The sequence below is a fragment of the Trichechus manatus genome, unplaced genomic scaffold (assembly GCF_000243295.1).
Source record: "Trichechus manatus latirostris isolate Lorelei unplaced genomic scaffold, TriManLat1.0 scaffold00021, whole genome shotgun sequence".
In the NCBI taxonomy this organism is placed as follows: domain Eukaryota; kingdom Metazoa; phylum Chordata; class Mammalia; order Sirenia; family Trichechidae; genus Trichechus; species Trichechus manatus.
This window is the reverse complement of record NW_004443957.1, coordinates 8,126,192-8,143,721: the sequence shown is the minus strand read 5'-3', so window position 1 is coordinate 8,143,721 and position 17,530 is coordinate 8,126,192. Positions and strand designations below refer to the sequence as shown.

Here is a 17,530-nt window from a genome sequence, read left to right as displayed (position 1 = left end):
TACCTCCCAGCCAGGTCACATCTGGTTCTGGCTTAGAACAGGGAAACGCTCTGTATTCACTCCTGCTCTGATGACTGAGGGGCGCCCCCTCGTGGTGTCTCTTGTTCTGCAGCAGTCTCCTTGCTTGCTTACTGCCCTCACAGGCTCAATGGGAGCTATGAGGCTCTGAAGGGGGGAAGCGCCATTGAGGCCATGGAAGATTTCACTGGGGGTGTAGCAGAGACCTTTGAAACTAAGGAGGCTCCAGAGAACTTCTATGCGATTCTAGAGAAGGCCTTGAAGAGGGGCTCTCTGGTGGGCTGCTCCATTGATGTAAGTCTGTCACTCACTCCCTCACTTGCTAAGCTCTACATTCCAGGCGCTGTGCTAGGACCAGAGGTCTGAGAAAGAGCCCTAGCCACAGAGCAGGAGGGGTGTAACTCTGTGTGTGTATGTGTATGCAGTGGGGGGTGTCGATGTTTATTTCTTTTAACCTCACCCATGACTGCCTGGTATGTATCCCTTCACATCTTTCTCTTTGCCCATACAGACATGTACAAGCACGTATATACACATATAGGAGTGGGTTGGTTTATTTTCACTAAAATGGAGTCATACTATGTACTTTTCTGAAACTTGTTTCTTTTTTTTCCATTTAATATATTGTGAAAAAATATATCAGTAGATAGAAATGTATCAGTATTCTAATTTTTATGCATACCAACATACACACATAATTTCAGCTCCTCTATTTTTTAAAATCTATTCAAGTGTTCTACTCCCTCTTGGATTAATTTTGGGAATTTATTATTTGCGAATAAAGCATCCATTTCCCCTGCATTTTCAAATTTATGATATAGAAGTGCATGTAATATTGTTACATGCTTCTTATCATCTCTTCAGTATATGCGATTGTATCTTCTCTCTCATGCTACATGATGCTGATGGTCATATTGTTCTGTTTAGGGGCAAAAAGAAAAAGTCAGCTCTTTATTGGCATTTGAACTGAGAATGAGGTTCTCCACACCCTGGGGAGAGACTGGGTCTTCTGTATCTCACTGCTCATCATTTTCAGGACCTCCTATTTAGCCATGTTCTATGCTCTACACACATGGCCCTCATGGGGGGAGCAGGACAAGGGGTTGGGGGAGTGTGGTGGGGCCAGGCACAGAGTGCCGGGGTAAATCCACCAAACACATCAACTGGACTTAGACAATGTGTTCAATGTTGCCCTTTACATGTTTTAGACCAGAAATGCTGCAGAGTCAGAAGCCCGAACGCCTTTTGGTCTTATTAAAGGTCATGCCTACACTGTCACAGGAATTGACCAGGTACGTGACGAGAACCCCTGTTGACAAGGCCCGGGTACGGGCACGATAACACTAGCCCCTTAGACCTGTTTACTCCCTTGTACCTATTTAGTGCATCAGAGTTGAAACAGCACTGTCACAGAGTGTCTCATCTTAGGGAGGCAGGCTGGGATCCAAAACAGCAAAACATCCAGTGCCAAACTTTTGAGCAGTTGTGGAAGCCTGGTCTTTTTCCTTTTCTTTTTCCCCCCAACTCTACATCAGCCCCATTCTCTGCAGCCATAATCCAGAGTGAAACTCATCCCTGGGGACACCTAGAGCCACACAGCACCAAAGAGAAGGGGGAGGATGAGATGAAAGAAGACTGGGGGACAAGGGCTCTCTTCTCAGAGAAAAGTCAGCAAAGCCAGGGCCTCTGTCTGCCCCCTCCATGCCAAGTCACAAACCCATGTGGCAAACCCAGTGCCCATATTTTGAGGAATGCACTACCAATGAGGGGGAAGTGCAGGATAAAAAAGGGAGGCCCTTGTCCTTCCTCCTCATTGGAGCTTACAAGCAAAGGGGTTTATGTTGACAGATGCAGTTCTTTGGGAATTCCTTAGGAATTTCAGTGATTTGTGTAGGTTCTTTTTGTCTTCCTTCCCTGACCGTACAGGCTTTGCTGACTGCTCTCTGGGGCATGCATGTGGTTTTTTCTAAGTAAAAACAGAAACTTCCCATCACCTTTGTTCAGATGCTCTTGCTTTCTCATCACCTACAAGACACTTACCTCTTCTGAACATTTCAAATCCGTGAACTCCTTAAATGGTGGCCGGAAAGCCCTATCTGGGACTCTAGAGTGGTTATAGGACCTGAACTATCTGTACAAATCAAAAATACAATTTAGGCCAAATTCATGAAGGATACAGTGTTCTAACCAGCTAAAAGTTCCAGTATCTTTCTGCTAAAATCTCTCTAAAATGTCTTGATCCTTTTCCTGCCCCAGGAAGGAGTATGAAGCACCTGCTGGCCCTTTACTGGCCAGGGCCTGCATGTTTCAGGGTTACTTTCTGGACAGCAGTGACCACACATGATGCCTCAACCAGTTGCTGTCAAGTCAACTCCAACTCATGGCACTTCCATGCGGGTCCATAGGGTTTTCAATGGCTGATTTTTCAGAAGAAGACCACCAGGGCTTTCTTCCAAGGCTCTTCTGGGTGGACTTGAACCTCCAACCTGAGCTCATTAACCATTTGCACTACCCAGGGACTCCGTGACACCTGAAAGGGGAGAATGTTGGAATTAATCAAGATGTAGAAACTATCTTTGCTAATTGTTGTTGTTTAAATTGTCAGCATGTACTTAAATTCTGATCATTTATCTGTGAGTAGGATGGTAAGGGTGAAGAAAATTCAGCAATAGCTCCACGGACATTTTTGAAGATATTTTTTACCAAATAAGGCTTTGTCCCTGCCTCCAGGGAGATCCTAGTCTAGAGAAAACCCTCATTAATATGAAGATTCATATGGACTAAGTTCTTATTAATTACAATTCAAACTATTTCCCAGATGCGGCATAACCATTCTGGGTGATTAATATAAAATCATTTGTAATGCTCATCATTATGTTCAATAAGCATTCGAAAATTCCAAGGGGTTAATTAAGAATTGATGAGTTTTTAAATGCCTTTACTTTTGCCTCTGGGAGGATTAAGTGACGTAATAGAGGCTGCAGGATTTTATCCAAGAGACTCAACGGTAAAGCCAGTCCTGGCCGAAGCTTCCCAGTGCAGGAGGGTAGCCAAGCCTCTGTTGCGATGATCATTCCACATCTCTCTGATCTCTGCCCTTCCAGGTAAACTTCCAAGGCCAAAACATCGAGCTCATGAGAGTCCGGAATCCTTGGGGCCAGGTCGAGTGGAACGGGGCGTGGAGTGACAAGTCAGTACCCCTGCCCCATCTCTTCTGCTCCCTGGGCATGGGGGCTGGGGCTGGCTGTGTGCGAACATGTGAAGGAGGAGCAGTCTGTCCTCAGTTCTCCCTGTCTCTTAGGTCCTTCCTGCTTCTGGGTAGGCCTTACTTTCCCCCTTTCAGCCCTCAGGGCCTCCCTTTCAGTCAGACTGGATTCTCAAGCAAGGCTCTTATAACAGCCCTTTACCTTTTCATATAATTATATTTATGTCCCATCCCATAGGGATATTTAATATGTTATGCCTTATCTATGATTGTGAAAGCTTTTGTCTCCTATTAAATTGTGAGTCGCTCCAGTAAGCAATGTACATGCAGATGTGCAAGTGTGTATACATGAGTGCACGTGTACGTGTGTGAATGTGAGTGGGTGTGTGTGAGTGTGCGTGTGTGTGCATGCGTGTGTATGTGACTGTGTGTTTGGGGTGGAGTAGGATGGGATAACAGTATTTTCGGTGTGGGAATTCTTGAACCACTGACGAGCAGGTAATAATAAAGTTCTCTCTGATGGTCACTGACAGTTGGCCAGAGGCCCAGTGGCCCAGTGGAGAAATCAAGGAAGTGGAGCAGGAAACTTGTCCTATTACAGGGCACTTATGTATGTGGCCCCCAATTATAAGAAAAGGTCTACTTTTCCTGTATGTCCCCTCCTGGTCTCTCGTTCCCAGGAAGAAAGGACTTTTTCATCTCCACATCTGTGTAGAAGGTGTGGTTCACCCTGTGACTGGGACCCTGGGGACATTTAAATGTGCCTGTGACAGCGCCTGCCCTAAGCTATCTCTCCTCCACTCCCTCCTTTCTCAGGCAGGCTCTCTGCTGTCTTGGGCTCTCAGAAGTCCTTCCCTGCCCCACCAGTGACTCATGAAGCTCTGGGGAGCCCAGAAGTCTAGAACGCGAGTCTAGAATGCAGTAAAACTGAGCCAACATTGTCCTCAGTTCAGACAAAGTGACCAGGTCACCCACCATGCGTTTGTTAGGCTTTATTAACCAGACTTCAGCACTGAGGCAGAGCCTGCTTATCCTCCTTGTCCCTGCTCTTGTCCTATCCTCCCTCTCCCACTTCCTGCTATCTGCCTGCTCAGAACCAAGGGCACTGACATGGAGACCAACATCAAAGTAGAGAAAAAGTTGACCAGAATTAAGGAGGCTGCTTCATATCATAATAAGACTTGTAGTGTTCCTCGGTTTAAACAAAGCAATCTATACAAGAAAAAGGATTGTGTTTTCCTTCTCCTGTAATACACAAAGGTAGAAATAAAGAAAGCACATTTCTACTGGAAGCAAGCTTGCCTTCCCCTCACACCCAGCACCTGGAAGTGTTGAGAGCAGGTCCGCATGCTGACTCCTGGCAGTGAGAACAGAGTTAGGGGCACTGCTTAGCCTACTGGACAGAGGGTCTTCATGTGAGCCACTTAGAAAACCAGGGCTTTTAATTTTACTTTTCCCACTCTGGCACCACTGACCTGGAGATAGGTCCTCCTGAGTCCTTCACCTGAATCTCCTGCTCCTTCTCTCTAAAGTTAATTCAGGATCTATAGGATGTCGAAGAAGTAGCCACCTGTTATAACATGAGAGTAAACCAAACCAGTTGCTGTCAGGTTGTTTCCGACTCATGGTAACCCCATATGTGTCAGAGTAGAACTGTGCTCCATAGGGTTTTTCAGTGAATGATTTTTCAGAAGTAGGTCACCAAGCCTTTCTTCAGAGGCACCTCTGGGAGGATTCAAACCTCCGACCTTTCAATTAGTAGTCAAGCGCTTAGCCATTTGCACCACCCAGGGACTCTATAACATGATAGTAGTGATTACTTAATTTGAACTCTGTGGGCATCTGTGGGGTAGTGGAAAACCCAGTGAACTTGGAGTCAGAACTTGCCAAGCTTGAAGGACAACTGATGGCCCCTCACTAGCTCTTCCCTATGAGCATGTCACCTCGTTTGTCTGAATGTCCTCGTCTGTAGAGTGAGCATGTCACCTGGCCTGTCTGGGTATCCTTATCTATGGAGTAGATGTGTCACCTGGCCTGTCTGACTGTCCTCGTCTGTGGAGTGGGCACGTCACTTGGCCTGAGTGTCCTCGTCTGTGGAGTGGGCATGACACCTGGTCTGTCTGGGTGTCCTTGTCTGTGGAGTGGACATGTCACCTGGCCTGTCTGAGTGTGCTTGTCTGGCCTGAGAGTCTTTGTGCAGTGGGCATGTTGCCTGGCCTGTCTGAGTGTCCTCGTCTGTTCAGTGGACATGTCACCTCATCTGTCTGAATGTCCTCAACTGTAGAGTGGGCACATCTACTTCACAGAACTATGAACTGAGTTCATAATGAAGTCACACATGTAAAGATACTTTGTACCTAAAATACAAAGCATGGGCAAATCTAAGGTATTATGATCACTTTTCAAAGTGGCAGCTTATAAGCTAAGACGAGAGGTCACTTGGTTTGTCCAAAATCAAAGAGCAAGTTGGTGACAAAGAACTAAAGTCAACCAACTGGTGGCTTGCAGTGGTGCTCTTTCCACTATCCTGCTGATGTTCCACTCTCATGGTGACGCTCTGTGTGGGAGGTTCAAATCGGTCTCTGAGGTTTTTTCCTCAGCACTGAAGAGCTGACTTGGAGATGGACTTTCTAACCAGCCCTTGTACTTGAGTACCAGGGGCCAACTAGTCTCTACGTGCCTTGCACATTCCAGAGAATACTCACTGAGCAGGACTGTTTCATACGTAATAAACACATGCCTTGGACTCCTGGTGAGGGCCTTCTCCACCACTGAGGCCAGGGTTATTTGGAATGGTGTTCACAATCCTCTCCCTAAATGCTAATTTTGTTCACTCGTAGTTCTCCTGAGTGGCAATCTGTTGGTGCAGCTGAGCAGAAGCATCTCTGTCACACTGCTCTCGATGACGGAGAATTCTGGTATAGTGCTTGTCTCTCTTTTCATTACTACATTAACAACATAACAGGTATGAATGTGCCCCACAGCCTTTTTTTTTTTTTTAAATCAAACACAGCTGTCTGAAACCCTTTATATCCTCCCAGGTTGACAGGAAATTTAACCTCAGTCATGTTTTGAAGGGGACTCACCCCATCTCTGGGTTTGTATGAGTCCCAAGGGAATTAGTGTAATCCAGAAAAGAGTGGATATGGGGAAGAGCCTCTGGTCCCAGCCTAGCATCTCACCTCTAAGCTATTCATCTCCAAGTGACTTTGAGAACAGGTAGCTCTGCTGCTCACCGTGTCTACTCCCTCCATGCCCAAGTGGATGACAGGGACCTTTGGAGATGTTACCTTAAGAGCGTCTAAATTAATCAGAACTTCAAACTGGTTTGTTTATTCGAACCCCTGCTGAGAATTTGCATTTCTAACAAGTTCCCTGCTGAGAATTTGCACTTCCACCACCACCCCCCACCCCCATACACTAAATCAGAATCTGCATTTTCACAAAATCTACAGGTGATTCTTATGTATAACTTCCTGGGACCTTGTTAAAAATGCAAGTTCTCAGCAGGGAACTTGCTAGAAATGTAAATTCTCAGCAGGGAACTGGTTAGAAATGCAAATTTTCAGCGGGGCGGGTTCAAACCTGAACAACGTTTCAAAACCCTGAAAAGAATAGAACTGAATGAGAAAGAAACATTTCTATTCTGGTCTTTCCCTGAGGTTGAATCTCTTTGTTTAGCTGAAAATTCTTAGTGGGCCCTTGTCTCTGGAAGCTTTTTTTTCTATCTTATTTCTTGCAATTTGGGGTCCAGAGGCAGCTGGCTCTTCCAACCCTGCAAGACCACAAATTTATGGGTTCTAGTTCAATTTCCTTTCATGCTCTCAAAGCAGTCAGTTCTTGCCTGAGTTCATCTCTTTCTTGTAACACCTTGTTAAAGACAACAAGCAAAAACTAGTACACACTAATATTCTAGCTTTCTCTACTCTTCCCCTAGAGCACAACCTCAGTAGGCATTTGTTCTACCTTCCAGGTTTGTACAGTCAAAATTTCCAAATATTTTGTCACTGCATAACGTAACATAGATATCCATTTGTCAGCTTCAGTATTTCTTTGTGGCTTTCTGCTCAACTGCTAAGCTGATCTCACATATTTTAGAATTTTGTTATGGCAGTTCCATACTCCAAGGTACCCATGACTTAGGGTAACACCAGCTGCTGTAAGTAATGGGCCCAAAATGTACAAAGGCTCGAACACAATAAAGTTTGTTTCTCACTCGTTGTAAGAGTCCAAGGAGGATGTTCCTATTCTGTGTGTGACTCTGTCCATACAGTGATTCAGGGACCCAAGTTCCTTCCACTGTGTGGCCCCATTGTCCCCTAGGGTCACGTGGTCATCTGTATGTAGCCAGCAGAAGAGAAAAAAAAAAAAAAAGGAAAGATTGGAAAAGACTCCCTACTTCTTGAAAGCCTTAACTCAGAAGTAACACATCACTGCTTACATCCACGGGGCACTACTAGTCACAAGGCCACCCATAGATGAAAGGTGGAGTGTAATCACTGGCCCCAGTCTAGTGGATGAATCTCAGTGGTCTGCTAGCCATCTCTGCCTCAGGAACCATGAGGGCCTAAGTCCCAAGACACAAGTCCCTTGTGTTTTAGGTCTCCACTGAGAACTCACCCTATCAGTGGGGTCTTCCCTTGCCCCCTATGTAAAATAGCAACCCACCCCTACATTCCATCTTTTTGCCCTACTTTATTTTTCTCTGTAACACTGATCATATACAGTCAACTTCTATTTTTACCTTGTGTGTGTGTATTTTCTGTCTCCCCTCACTGGAATGTAAGCTCCATGAAGGCAGGAGTAGACACTCAATAACTATCTGCTAGATGATTAAATGAATGAATGAATCATGCCATCATCGTCACCCTCTCACATGTTGTTTCCCTCCACTTTATCGCAGGATGGCATTTAAAGATTTCAAGGCCCATTTTGATAAAGTGGAGATTTGCAACCTCACTCCTGATGCCCTAGAGGATGATGCAGTCCACAAGTGGGAGGTGACAGTCCATCAAGGAAGCTGGGTTCGGGGCTCCACTGCTGGGGGCTGCCGCAATTTCCTGGGTTGGTACTCTGCTGTCACTGTCTCTGACATTCACAATTGTCCAGTCCAACAAGGGACATCAAAGGGGTTACACAGTAGATTGAGGGCCAGGACTATAGAGAAAGCCAGAAATAAGGAGTGAGACAGTATGATTTCAGGGATGACTGGGAAAAGAAGGTTGTGGAGATATAATAGGAAGTTAGATGAGAATTGCTTAGGGAAACTCCATTGTTTTATCACTTGGGTTATTTATCATTGTAAAACCAGAACCAAACCCGTTGCCATAGAGTTGATTCCAACTCATAGCGACCCTATAGAATAGAATAGAACTGCCCTGTAGAGTTTCCAAGGAGCAGCTGGTGGATTTGAACTGCCGACCTTTTGATTAGCAGCCAAACTCTTAACTACTACGCCACCAGGGTTTCCAATAAATATAACTCACACCAGTTTATCAATAAAGGGGATTTATTGGACTACATAATTAAAAAGTTCAAAGGAGAAGTAGGTGGGCTTTAGGCATAGTTCTTCAGGGCTCTGGCTCCATTTATTTGTAATGCCCTGCTGTCTTTCCAGTGTTGTTTCCTCAGGGTGGCTTTCTTTATAATCACAGAAGGGCTGCCAACAGCATCCAGGGCTACCTGAGCCCTCATTCTCATGCACAGAGATCACCAGTCTTCAAGTTCCCTCAAATTGGAAATTTCGTGAACTAGTATGGCCCTGGGGAATGCTATGGGCTGATTGGCTGTGTTCCAGTTCTCTGTGGCAAGAGAAATTAGCATAGACCAATCAGAGTTTACCCTTGGAGGTGCAAGTGAGGTCAACCCTACCCAAACTGCATAACCATTAAACAGTGGGGTGGAATGGATGCTGAGGAGACAAACACAAGTCCATTATACTGCTTTGAAATGCCTAATGGAAGAAACCAAGATGGAGCAAACTTTAGCAGACTAGATCCAAAAGAATGTCTTTTAAAAAGCTGCATGGGAAATGGCCTAAAGAGAAGAAGAAGGAGGAAAGTAAAGGTAAAACAGATTGCATTCTCACAGAGAAAAGAGATTTTCTCAGGTTTGGGAGGATGTAGTGGGAGGTAGTGATTGTGAGTGTGTGTGTGTGTGTGAGAGAGAGAGATTGTCCTTCGTGTTTTTTTAAGGAAGGGAAAATAATTTATATCTTTCAAATGGCAGATACTTTCTGGACCAATCCACAGATAAAGTTGTCGTTGACTGAGAAAGATGAAGGGCAGGAGGAATGCACTTTCCTTGTAGCCCTGATGCAGAAAGATCGAAGGAAACTCAAGAGATTTGGAGCCAATGTGCTCACGATTGGTTATGCCATTTATCAGGTATGTGGGAGCCAAACTGCTCTTCACAAACCACCATCCAAGTTTAAATTCTCTGTTCCTCTTCTGTCACACTCCTGAGTCTCAATGGCTAGTCCCCAAACTGTGCCCAAAAGCCAAGACTAGTGGCCCTCCCTAGAGTGAACCACGCTCTTACTTTTTCACCGCAGAGCCCTGGCAAAGATGAACATCTGAACAAAGACTTCTTCAGGTACCATGCCTCGCAGGCCAGAAGCAAAACGTTCACCAACCTGAGAGAAGTCTCTGACCGGTTCCAACTGCCCCCTGGGGAGTACATCCTGATTCCCAGCACTTTTGAGCCACACCAGGAAGCTGATTTCTGTCTAAGAATCTTTTCAGAGAAGAAAGCCATTACTCAGTGAGTACTAGGTTTGGGAACCCCTTTTCATGTAGTCGTTCATTCACCGAGAAGCCACCAAGGTGTGGGCACTGTGTTCCTCTTCTTCCCTTGTCCACTGTCTAGCTGGGAAGCAAGGCTGAAGGGTTTCTTCACCCATTTGCAGAGTGGTGTACAGTTCCATGTTGGCGCTGCATCTCCCTCCCTCAAACAGATCATAAAAAAGTTACAGTCCCACTGCTCCCAGAATCATGCTCACTGGGTACTCATGTGGAGCCCTTCATTTTTCAGGCCTTATTACCATGAAGTTTCTGGGGTGGGAGCCACATTTAGAGATGTTAGACTAATTTCTGTGTACAGTGAAGGGGGTGGGTATTGGCAGGTTTCAAGAGTAGCATGTTCTTTCAGCTCCAGTCTAAACAAATGTGGACAGGTCTTTCTACCATTCTGCCATACATGACATTCTGCCATCTCTCCCTCACAGTGTCTTTGCAAAATTATTTTGTATCAGTTACTTCTATGGAAATGATTTCCCATTACTGCCCAGTCACCACTGATTGCTTTGTGACAGAGGGAAAAATGGTCAAGATACAGGAGTCCATTTATATTTCCAATGGAAACATTCTAGGGATCCCAGAGAATGGCAAAATCTATGCATTCTGCATGTAAGCTAGATACATCCCCAGCGAAGGACTGTTAACAAGGTAGAGACAATTGCGAACACATTGTCTGCTATAGTTTTTACCTTTTATTTTGTAGGTAGAATTGGATTGGTGCTGTCCACTGAGAATACTTCGAATTAAAATCTGGTTGGGTTTCCCAGGCTGATCGGAAAGGCATGGTTCTTTCTCTAGTACTAAATCGAAGCAGTAAAGGCTTTAACTTTTTCAAACTCTTGTTCTCCAACCTTCCCCCAGATACTAGTACAAGCTGAGGATGAATTTCCCAGAAAAGCATGAATTTCACACAAAAGCACCATACAAGGTCCATGTGGTTTGGCATCTCTTATGAGTGGCAAGAGCAAGAAGCCAGTCTATGCCTATCCCATGCATCGTAGTGTCCATTCTTTCAGTGGTGTGAGGTCAGAGCTCCTGGCCTGTATAGGTGGCTTGTACATGGCCAACCCAACCGTGGGTGAGCCTGCTAGTATTTGAAATACTGGTGGCGTAGCTTCCAGCATCACAGCAATATGCAAGCCACCACAGTATGACAAACTGACAGGTGGGTGGTGGGGTTCAATCTTAATGCTTGTTTATTTATATTCCCTTTGAGTTTTTATTAGTTTTTCTCTGGGAGGGCTTTAGGTTTTAATCTATTAGACTGGATTCTTCCAAATGTGTTTGACCAAAGCTAAAGCCTGCTCTTCCTGTCGTATTACTACCACCCAAGCACTACAGGTTCTCTTACATATGTGAGCAGCAAAATAAACATTATTTTTCTTCCTTGCCCCAGACATAAGCACGCAAACACAAATCCAAGTACAGTAAGGGATTCACATCTATGGGAAGCAGTGAGGGGGTAAAGGATGCAGCTTTCAGGGGTGGTTTTTGTTTTTTACTTTTATTTATTTGTTTTTTGGTTCTGACTCATCTTGCTCTGTAACCTTTAAAAATCCTCCCATGAATGACTAACACTTAGTAGGCTGAATGGTCTCCAAGTATTGTGTGCCTGCTTTAGAGTTGCAAAGTTTATGGGAGTGAGTGTGTATGTAATGAAACTGCTCTGCTCATGGGTCCTCGGTGGCTCTGCAATTCTGTATAGCACGTCACAAATTCCCCCTATTAACCTTCATCAGAGAATAGGGAGTGGCTGCTTGCTTACCTTCTTTTCTCCTGGAAGTCCAGAATTTGCAAATCCTCCTTGGGTAAAAGCCACATAGGCTACCCTCTTGACGCCTTCTGTGTGAGATCTCAGCAATGGTCAATGATGGGATCTACAGGCCTTTTGAAATGTAGATGTCATGAAGGAGAAGGCATCAATAGGGCAGAAACTCCCAGTACATTTAGGCCCTTTCACTCTGCAGACTTCAATTAGAAAGCTGGTCCACAATTGAGTCAGTGTGCTTTCTGCCCCCACAGGGATATGGATGAACATACACAGATTGAACTTCCTGAGGTAAGTCATCTGGAGTTGCTGTCAGGGATGGTATTCAGCAGAGGGTCCTGGAAGCCTTCCTTTTAACCAGTGTCATTTAAAACTCTGAAGTTTGGGGAGTGGCTATTTGCTATCAGGTAAATCTGTGATTCCTACCTCCTGGAGAACAAGATTTGTGCCTTTAAATCTCATATCCCTTAGGGCCCGGCATGGGAATGAGGTAGATGCTTGGTATAAAGTCGTTTGGCGTGATCTTTCTCTGCGCCACCAACTCCTTCCATTTCTGCTGCTTCTGAAGGGAATGGACTATTTACAAAATGTATTCAAGAAAAATAATACATTAAAAAAATGGGAGAGGTAGGTAGATTCTTTTACTGTGGACTCAGACGAAAACATCACTCCTCCTGTACTGTGTGTGGGGGTGAGGTTTTATATGGTCAACAGGGCTGTCAGACTTTCCAGAGCTGCTGAGGTGTAGCAGGAAAAGCCTTACTGCTTCAAGATGAGCAATGTTGTAGTTTTAGGAGGGCACTTGCTGCTCCTTGCTCCCATCTCTGGGTTGCAGCTTATTCGTGGGCCAAAAGAAACAAACAAGCATTTCCTGAGCTTTTTGCGTGTAATAGGCACAGACTCTTGCCCTCAGAGATTTTACCATCTATTAGCACAGATAATGAAACAAGTAACTACACCCAAGGATAGTGAGTGTCAAGATAGAGAACGTACAGGGAGCAATGACAACCCCTTGGCTAGGACCCTTAGTCTCGGGGTCAGGGAGGGCCTCCTTTAGCCTCATCTGTAAGGCGAGGGGGGCTCAGTGAGTCAGACAAAGTCCTTCCAGACTCTCCCATGCCAAAGAAGCCTCACAAGAAATGGAGACAGCCACTCTCATGCTACAGGCAGAGACCGCGCATAAAGTGGGTGACATATGGCTCGTGGGGAAGGCTCCCAGCTTCTCACTTGGGTACAGCACCGTTGCCCCCCGCCAGGTCTCAGTCTTTCCTGCTATTTCTTGGGAAGTTTCTTTTTTGGGCAAGTTCCTTTGGTTGTGTTTTAGCCTCGGAAGCCAACCTTACCTCACCAGGAGACAGAGGAAGAGCAACAGTTCCGGACCCTGTTTGAGCACATCGCAGGCGAGGTATGCGTACACTGTCCACAGCCCCGTCGCTCGCCCACATCCTCCCAGCCCACCCACTTCCGTCTCTAACTGGGTCTGAGGGGTCTGCTTCCCCAGTGATGAGAGTACCGGATGCTGTCTATCAGCACCGCCTTCCCAAAGCACAGTGGGTCTGCTTGCAAAGTAAGAGCAACCTTTGTCATTTGAGAGGCCTGAAAAACAGCCTGTCCAAAAGGTCTCTCACGCCAGTCTGCCCCTGAAGATGGGGTAAAAGAAACCAAAGAAGCACAACCCGTGCCCAGAAACTTTCTGTTGGCGGCTGGAGAAAGCTTTGAGGAGGCCGCCCCTTGGAACTCTGTCCAGAAATCCTGCCATCAGGACGCTACCCCTGATCTGCACGAAGGTGGTATTTTTCAGGGAGGCCACCATTAAATTGCAAGCACTTTACCTGGGAAGGACTCCCCGGGTGCAGTGTGTTTTCATCCTCCAGCACCAGAGGAGTGTCCCGGGTTTGGCAGCCCCAACTGTGGCTCTAACGAAGATAGGCCAGGGCCAGCCGCTGGTGAGGAGGAGGGCAAGTCTGTCCTCTGCCTCCTGCCCTTTGTCACTCCCCCCAACTCCCCACCCTCCCTGTGGCTCAGCTTCCTGGAAGACCTGTGGTGGAAACTTCCCTCCCAGACACTGTCCATAGGTGCTCCCTCGGGGCCTAGCAGTTCGCTGCCACAAATAAAATTAGCCTGATAACTAACTCATGTCAGGTGCTAATGGCTCCATTAGCTTCCCGAGTCCCCCGATGGAGCTCTGAATTACGGAAAAGGCTGCCTGGAGGGGGCAATACCTAAACCTGGGAGGTGAGTCTCTACAGTTTGGGAAAGAGAAGTGGGGACCAGGAAACAGGAGCTGCTCTTCCTGCAGCTCTGGGCAGGGCAGAGACCCAGTGATAGGAGAGGACAAAGTCAGACCCAGCAGGGAAGGGCTTGGAGGAGTTAGGGAGGCTCACTGCGGGAGGGTCAGAGGTTGCCAGAAATGGAGATCCAGGGTTTGGAAAGGGAATGTTGCAGGAGATTCACTTAACCTTTATTTAAGGGGGAAAATGTCCTTCTAGAGCAGAGTTTGGTTAAAGTGCTGGGCTGCTAACCAAAAAAAGGTCGGCAGTTAGAACCAACCAGCTGCTCTGCGGGAGAAAGATGTGGCAGTGTGCTTCTCTAAAGATTTACAGCCTTGGAAACCCGATGGGGCAGTTCTACCCTGTCCCATAGGGTCATTATGAGTCAGAATCGAGAGTGCGGGCCGGGTGGAGAGCTGGTTCTAGATGACTTTGGGCCCAGAACGCCATCTCTCTTCCTTCCCTTGAAGTGGGGGCTTGGGCTGGCTTCAGCACTTCTCAGGGCCCATTCCCCAGGCCACAGGATCTTTAGGGGTGGGACCTGGGCAGGCAGGCTTTAAAATGACTCCCCAGGTGATTCTGTTTTGCATGGCTAGTTCAAAACCATGGACACAACCATCTCTAAGTCAGTGCTACCCTTTACCCGTTACTGTCAGTTCTGACTCATAGCGACCCTATAGGACAGAGTAGAACTGCTCCCATAGGGTTTCCCAGGCTGTAAATCTCTACAGAAGCAGACTGCCACATCTCTGTTCCATGGAGTGGCTGATGGGACCGCCAACCTTTCAGTTAGCAGCTGAGCGCTTAAACACTGCACCAATAGGGCTAAGTCAGTGCTACTCAAACTTGAATAGTAAGTACCTGGAGTCCTGTTAAAATGCAGATTCGGCTTTGGGAGGTCTGGGGTAGGTCTGAAATTCACCCCCAGAGGCTTTACAGATAATCAAGGAGCCACACTCCTGGTATTCTGGTGGAAATGGTCCCTGGAGGAGGCCCCAAGCACAAGAGTTTTTAAAGCTGTCTGGGTGATTGTACTGGGCAGAAACTTGGAGACTTAAACCAGTTTTCTCAAACTTCCTGTCGTGTAAGAAACATCTGGGGAGGCTTTCCTGACAATCAAACAAGTGCCTCTTCTCTTGGGGAGGTTTGGGGAGCATTGCCTTGTGCCCACAGCTACACAAAGGTGGGCACATCGACCTGAGCAGCCCTGAGGGCCAGCCCATCCCCTGAGCTCAGTGAAGCTCAGACCTTGCAGAAACTAGCACATAAGGTGCTGAGGGCCATAGAAAGCCGTTGTCTCCACTTCCACAGGACATGGAGGTGACAGCAGAGGAGCTTGAATACGTTTTAAATGCTGTGCTACAGAAGAGTAAGTACCTGCCCCATCACGGGATCCATGTGACAGACCTGCTGCCTGTGTCCCCCTCAGCTCCACCAGGTCTCCTGCCCCTCAGAGCTCAGATCTGCTTTCCAGGGCTGACTTTTAGGTAGACTTGAGGCTTTCATTGTTTATTTCCCGGTTACAAAAATGATACAGGTTCATTGTAGGAAATTCATGAGAAATGCAGAGAAGCCTAAGGACGCATGTAAAAACCACCAGTAACCTCCCCACTCATAAATAAACCACCATTAACACGTACGTGTGTGACTGTGTGCTTATACACACACACGATATTAAAGTGTAGATACAATTTTATTTTTTATTTTTTTAGATAATGGCTTTGAGACATAAATCACATACCATACAAGTCGCCAGTTTAAAATGTACAATTCAGTGGCTTTTAGTATGTTGACAGAGTTGTGCAACTATCACCACAATCAGTTTTAGAACATTTTATCATCCCCCCAGAAACCCAACTGTGGGGGGCAGTCACCCCCACCCCAGCACTAGGCAGCCACTCATCTACTTTCTGCCTCAACAGAGTTGCTTATTTGTATACGTCATAAAAAAAGGACTCATACAGTACGTGATCCTTTGTGACTGGCTTCTTCTTCTCAACATTATGTTTTCATCCATGTTGTAGCATATGTATCAGAACTTTATTTCTTTTTGTTGCTGAGTAGTACTCCGTTGCACGGATATATTACATTTTACTGATTGATGGATGGACATGCGGGTTGTTTCCATTTTGTGCTATTATGAATAATGCTGCTGTGAACAATTCTGTTCAAGTATTTGTGTGGACTTGTATTTTTATTTCTCTTGGATGTATACCTAGGAGTAAAATTGCTGGGTCATATGGTATTTCTGTGGTTAGCTTTTTGAGGAACCATCAGACTGTTTTCCAAAGCAGCTACACCATTTTACTTTCCTACCAGCAGTGTATGAGGGTTTCAGTTTCTCCAGCAATTTTAAATCCTGCCTTTTAAGCCTAACTGTTATGAGCATTTCCCTGGGTTACTAAATATGCTTTAAAAATACAGTTCCCAGGGATTGCATGATATGGCATTATGTGGACATAACAATTTATTGGCCATGCCATCGCACTGGTCACTTACATCATTTCTAATTGTTACCATTATAAATTACTTAATGATAAAAATCCTCATTTTAGATTTTTCGTGTGCTTATCTGATTGTTTGGGATTCTTAAAACTAGAAAAAATTGATGAAAGAATATTCACATTTTTAAGGCTTTTCTGACATTTTGTGATTTTTTCCCTCCCAGAAGGCGCCCTGCCAGCAGCACAGGGCAGGGTCTGACCACATCAATAGGCCCTCTGTACAGTAGACTGGGACATGGGGGTCACCTTAGTCAGAGGTCAACTGATTCTGCTTTCATGTGTGATTTCAGAAAAGGACATCAAGTTCAAGAAGCTGAGCCTGAGTTCCTGTAAAAACATCATTTCTCTAATGGACGTATCCTCCCAAATACTTGGGCAGAAGTACATGTTAACGCTGGGCTCTATGCAGAGGAGAGTGTTTTCCCATGGCACAGACTTTCCTAAAATGCCACATCCTTAACCAGTCAAGTCGTCTTCTCCGTGGAGAACCAAAGACAGGGAGAGCTCTGGGGCTAGAATTGGGGCAGAATCAAGACACAGGACCATTCAGTGGGGGAGTGTTTTTGAGGGACTTGGGATCTTCTTGCCACTTTGGGGCCCCATCCAAGGCAATGAAGAGTTCTGAGTTTTTGAGACCCTTCCAACAGCACCTCCATTCCACTCCTGCCATTTCCCTTCTTCAGATTTTCATGGTTTAAGAATTAAAACCACCACTACCCCTATTAGGGACCTGATTTTGAGTCACCTCTGCCAGTGGTGGAGCCCTGGTCGCTATGAGTTGGAATCGACTTGACAGCAACAGGTTTTGTTTTGTTTTGTTTTGTTTTGTTCTGCCAGTGGCGGCTCAGTGGTAGAATTCTTCCCTTTTATGCTGGAGACCCAAGTTTGATTCCTTGTCATTGTACCTCATGTGCAGCCACCCACCCTCTTGTCAGTGGAGGCTTGGTTGTTGCTATGATGCTGAACAG

The 17,530-nt window shown here is 45.9% G+C and overlaps 1 protein-coding gene across 3 annotated transcripts in view; it reads left to right on the top strand.

The window, feature by feature from the left end:
• CAPN9 (calpain 9) overlaps nucleotides 1-17,530 on the top strand; it is a 42,693-nt gene that overhangs the window by 15,738 nt on the left and 9,425 nt on the right. For 2 of the 3 annotated variants that reach the window (XM_004372821.1, XM_004372819.1), the window contains 11 exons: nucleotides 144-312; nucleotides 1,227-1,310; nucleotides 3,123-3,208; nucleotides 6,064-6,141; nucleotides 8,127-8,287; nucleotides 9,452-9,609; nucleotides 9,777-9,985; nucleotides 12,043-12,079; nucleotides 13,113-13,193; nucleotides 15,370-15,427; nucleotides 16,853-16,917. In XM_004372821.1, coding sequence (XP_004372878.1) covers nucleotides 144-312; nucleotides 1,227-1,310; nucleotides 3,123-3,208; nucleotides 6,064-6,141; nucleotides 8,127-8,287; nucleotides 9,452-9,609; nucleotides 9,777-9,985; nucleotides 12,043-12,079; nucleotides 13,113-13,193; nucleotides 15,370-15,427; nucleotides 16,853-16,917 — 1,186 coding nt within the window. The remainder of the gene's footprint in view (nucleotides 1-143; nucleotides 313-1,226; nucleotides 1,311-3,122; nucleotides 3,209-6,063; nucleotides 6,142-8,126; nucleotides 8,288-9,451; nucleotides 9,610-9,776; nucleotides 9,986-12,042; nucleotides 12,080-13,112; nucleotides 13,194-15,369; nucleotides 15,428-16,852; nucleotides 16,918-17,530) is intronic. The other variant, XM_004372820.1, reaches the window with a different exon arrangement.